Raw genomic sequence first — 4,348 nt, 5'->3', positions numbered from 1 at the left:
TGCTGAACCAAGCAGAACCCAACGGAACCTGCTGAACCCAATAGAACCAACAGAGCCTGTTGAACCCAACAGAACCTGCTGAACCCAACAGAACCTGCTGAACAGAACCCAACAGAACCTGCTGATCCCAATAGAACCAACAGAGCCTGTTGAACCCAACAGAACCTGCTGAACCCAACAGAACCAAGCAGAACTTAACAGAACCCAACAGAACCAGCTGAACCCAATAGAACAAACCGAAACCAAGCAGAACCCAACGGAACCTACTGAACCCAATAGAACCAACAGAACCTGCTCTCGGTCCTAAAACTACTGGTACAGTCATTTGTAGAGGAAACTAAAGAACCAAGCAGAACCCAGAACCTGGTCTCGGTACACAAACAGAACCATCTGTTCCAACAGAACCGAACCTCCACTGTCTTACCACCAGAACCACCAGAACCTGTGCTGACTGCTACAGCAGATTCAGATTTATTCGTGTCCCAAATGGCCAACTGATGTTACAGCAAGTAAAAGACAAAGATTAAAAATAAAAACAAACCAACAGGCGCCAGAAACACTAAATCAGCTGCGAGTCCAGAAGGTTCGGCTGCAGGAACCAGAACTCGAACCTTTTATACCAGGAAGTCTGAGGCCAGAAACTGGAACTCAGGACGAGAAATATCAGCAATAATGGCTTTAATTGTCCTAATGATGATGTTGAAACATTAAAACCCAGAAGTTGATCAAACTGAGGCTGAGAAATAACTCGGCTCGGCTCCTGTTACCTTCCAGATGTTTAGTAAAGAGGCAGCAGCATCCTCAGCTCCCGACCCGCAGAATCCACAGAACCGAACCAGTACTATCTGCTCCGACAGAACCGGAACTCTACTGTCTAATCGAACCGAACCGAGCTGGTACTGCCTGGCTCAACAGAACCGAACAAACTGACCACTCATGTGCCCCAAACAGACTTTTTCCTGAAGCCAACCGAACTCGGATGGTTCCGACCGTCACTCTGGTCGCTTTTTGTCAGAGTAAGTTCAGAAAAACGAACCTGTGCAGAACCGAACTGGACCTGAACCGAAATTAAGTCCGAGAAATAAACCCGGAAACCCAGCGGTCAGCTGATCCGAGCGACCCACGTGACACGTTCACTGACGTCACACCCAACGTGACGCACACGAGAAGAACCGAGAGAAATAAACCAGAGGGAACGTTCCAGTGTCCTCCAGAGGTCTACCTGTCTTCAGTGGGTGTTTGTGTCCCCTCAGGGTGGAGACATGTCCTCACACCAGGAGCAGCCGCTCACCGCACTGGTCCCAGGTGAGACTTCCGTCTAGCTGCTCTCTGAGTGGCTCCACCTGTAGGCCCCGCCCCCATCTTCTTTTGCTAAAACTTGTGACTTGACAAACACTGTGTGTTACTGGCTGGACTGTTAGCTAATGAGCTAACAGTCCAGCTGTTAGCTCATTAGCTGGACTGTTAGCTCACTAGCTAACAGCTGCTAGCTTCTTGGTTAGCGGTTTTGCTTCCCCTGAACTAATTTCTCCAGATAAATTCTGAATCATTGATTTTCTTGGCTGTTTTGTAAACTTTCAGTTGGACCAAGTTCAACATCTGTGTTGAAGTTTTGATTATCGACCATTAAACAGACGGTTATGCACATGCTTTTATTTTGAAATGTATTTAAGCAGGAGTTCTATTTCCTCTAGTCATTTTTTCTAAATAAACTTTATTGAGCGTTATTAACTAAACAAATACGCATAAAAAACGCATGAACTCTGATGTCTCCTGTTCTAAAGCCGACCCGCCGGACCCGTCGGACCCGCCGGACCCGCAGGACCTCGCCCTGGACCCGCCAGACCTCGCCCTGGACCCAGACACCGTCAACAGCTGGCTCCTCGTGTCTCCGGACCTGCGCAGGGTGACGGTTTCGGACCGGTACCAGAACTACCCGCAGAACCCGCAGCGGTTCGACGCGGAGCTGCAGGTTCTGAGCCGGGCGGCGCTGACGGGTCGCCATGGGTTCGATGTGGACTGGATGAGCGCCGACAACCGGGCCGCCGTCGGCGTCGCTCTGGCGTACGAAAGCGTCCCCAGGAAGGGAGCGGGCCGGGCCGCGTTCGGGCGGAACCGGGCGTCCTGGTTCTTCGCAGCAGAGGGAGATGCTCTGACTGCGTGGCACGGCGGGGAGAAGTGGACCTATGACGTTCCTGATGACGGCTATGAGCGGGTCCGGGTCCGTTTGGACCACGCTGGGGGGGTTCTGTCCTTCTTCCTGCTGACTGAAACCGGGCCGAGTCACGTTCACACTTTCAGAACCGAGTTCACAGAGGCGCTCTATCCGGGTCTCTGCGCTCGCTCCACCGCCAGCTACGCTGGGTTCTGCTGAGACCCACCGGGCCAGAACCAGAACCATTACCGGGCCAGAACCCCTGAGTGAGCAGAAACCAAGTCTTGTTCCAGGAAGAAGCGGACCGGTTCTGAACAATGACCCGAGTTAAAGCGGATCCAGATGAGGCCGGAAACCGTCAACATCAGAACTGGGTCTTGTTTCCGGATGGGGGCGGGGCTTATTTTCATCTTAATGACCGGTTTATTTAATGATTGCCATAAGCAGTTATAGTAATTCTGAATTATTACGGACTCCAGCGGTGTGTTTAACGTCCTAGTTAAAGCTCAGGCTTCCAGGCAGCCGTTCCCAGTTGGAAGATCAGAGACACTGAAGACAGAAGTCGACTCATCATCACTCACTAAACTTTAATGTTTTGAGGAGAAACAACCAATCACATGGCAGAATGAAGACGAAGGGGCGTCTTGGCTGCTCAGGGTCTCTGTGGCCGTGGGGTCAAAGTTCATGCAAGACAAAACATTGTGCACAACTAAAGGTGGAGGAGGAATCAGTCAGGAAGTCAGCAGCCGTCTGTCCAAACCGGGCCGGACGCCGGGCCTGAAGCTGTTTGGACCCGGCTGAACTTCAAAATACCTGACAGAACTCACTTTAAATATAATCTGAAAGATTAAGATAAGTTGGAGGAAAACATGCAGCATTCTGGGTCCAACAGAACATTTTAAAGCTGGTTCTACTGAAACCAGAACAGAGTCTGCACCAACACACTGAAAACCTGAACAACTGGAACCAGAACCTTACAAACGTGTTACAGGAAGTCAGAGGAACCAGCAGGGCTGACCCAGACATCTCGGTTAAAACCCAATTCTGACTCTCAGGCCAGAACCTGAAGGAACCCGAAACCCACCAGAACCTCTCAGGAACCCATTACGATCCGATGATCCGAAGAGAAACCGTCCAAATTGCAATTCCAGTTTGAAGCAGGTGGCCTAGAAGCCCTTGACGTGGCAGTACGCCTCCAGCGACGAGAAGACGATGTACATCAACCACAGGCTGAAGAACAGGCCGGAGGTCAGGACTTTAGGAACACGCGGCCCACCGAGCTCCCCGCCGATGGCCGGCCGGCGCCGGTAGATCAGGACGGCGATGCAGATGAAAGCAAAGATGGTGAAGAGCGTGACGGAGAAGGCCAGCGTTCCCGGGTCCACCCTGAACTCCTGGCCCTTGCTGTAGTGGTAGACGGCGGCGATGGACCACGCCACACCAATGCCCAGGAAGACGTTGACGGCGTTACTTCCTGTAACGTTCCCGATGGAGGCGTCCGCGTATTGGTCCTGGATCGCCGACACTTTACTGGCAAAGGTGTCTGAAGAAGAGACGGAGAAAACAAAAGCTTTCAGTCGCTTTCCTCTGTAGATTCTCAGTGACTGAAAGCAGCTCAGTGCTCTGAGCTTCTCCTAAATTAATTTCTCCACAGAAATTCTAAAGCGATAATTTACGGGGCTGTATTATAAACTTTAAGTTGAGTGAAGCTCACCGTCTGTGTTGAGGTCCTGGTTTCACCTGTGGTGAATCCAGGAATCCTGGGCCCCTGACTAAAGACCAGTTTGGCCCCCTGTGCAGCTGCTGTTCCAACGTTTTGAGTCTAATTGACCCATAAAAAGCGTCACAGTTTTAAAGGCTGCATCTGCTTTGCTTTGTTTGGTCCAATACTGATAATTAGCTCAATATTTACTGCTCATGAGTTTAACATCCAACAGTCCACATCCAGGATGCTGGTAGGTTGTTAATGTTTTCTATTAGTTTAGATACTGAAACGTCTCCATGGCAACAGTCTATAGCAACATGCAACATACACATGAAGCAATCCAGACTTCTAAACATGCTAGTAGCTGCATTTTATTCAAGCTGCAGTTTAACAGCTATGCTAGCTGCAGCACAGCTCTGTGCTATGCTAGCTGCAGCACAGCTCTGTGCTATGCTAGCTGCAGCACAGCTCTGTGCTATGCTAGCTGC

At 50.6% G+C, this 4,348-nt stretch overlaps 3 protein-coding genes across 14 annotated transcripts in view; 1 reads left to right on the top strand and 2 right to left on the bottom strand.

Annotated features, from left to right (window-relative positions):
• The window catches only part of psen2 (presenilin 2), a 6,053-nt gene extending 4,684 nt beyond the window's left edge, over positions 1–1,369 (bottom strand). The window contains exon 1 of one of the 3 annotated variants that reach the window (XM_008421189.2): positions 1,223–1,369. Coding sequence is in view for 1 of the 3 variants with exons in the window: in XM_008421173.2 (XP_008419395.1) it covers positions 932–938 (7 nt within the window). In the remaining 2 variants the exon portion in view is untranslated. Of the gene's footprint in view, positions 1–931; positions 1,011–1,036; positions 1,145–1,222 lie in introns of those variants that run through there. The other 2 variants (XM_008421182.2, XM_008421173.2) reach the window with 2 other exon arrangements.
• On the top strand, positions 1,222–2,621 carry LOC103471870 (neoverrucotoxin subunit alpha-like). Of its 2 annotated transcripts, XM_008421146.2 has the most exons (3): positions 1,222–1,305; positions 1,785–2,402; positions 2,459–2,621. In XM_008421146.2, the coding sequence occupies exons 1-2, from the start codon at positions 1,263–1,265 to the stop codon at positions 2,372–2,374; spliced, it is 633 nt and encodes a 210-aa protein (XP_008419368.1). In that variant the 5' UTR covers positions 1,222–1,262; the 3' UTR covers positions 2,375–2,402; positions 2,459–2,621. The 2 variants fall into 2 exon arrangements, with proteins under 2 accessions (XP_008419368.1, XP_008419352.1); XM_008421130.2 differs by having other exon boundaries at positions 1,785–2,621.
• A 101-nt stretch (positions 2,622–2,722) lies between these two features.
• The window catches only part of slc8a1a (solute carrier family 8 member 1a), a 35,395-nt gene continuing 33,769 nt past the window's right edge, over positions 2,723–4,348 (bottom strand). For all 9 annotated transcript variants that reach the window (XM_008421089.2, XM_008421057.2, XM_008421066.2 and 6 more), the window contains one exon: positions 2,723–3,698. In XM_008421089.2, coding sequence (XP_008419311.1) covers positions 3,322–3,698 — 377 coding nt within the window. In that variant the 3' untranslated portion in view covers positions 2,723–3,321. The remainder of the gene's footprint in view (positions 3,699–4,348) is intronic.

The sequence above is a fragment of the Poecilia reticulata genome, linkage group LG1, assembly GCF_000633615.1.
Source record: "Poecilia reticulata strain Guanapo linkage group LG1, Guppy_female_1.0+MT, whole genome shotgun sequence".
In the NCBI taxonomy this organism is placed as follows: domain Eukaryota; kingdom Metazoa; phylum Chordata; class Actinopteri; order Cyprinodontiformes; family Poeciliidae; genus Poecilia; species Poecilia reticulata.
This window is presented reverse-complemented; position numbering and strand designations above follow the sequence as displayed.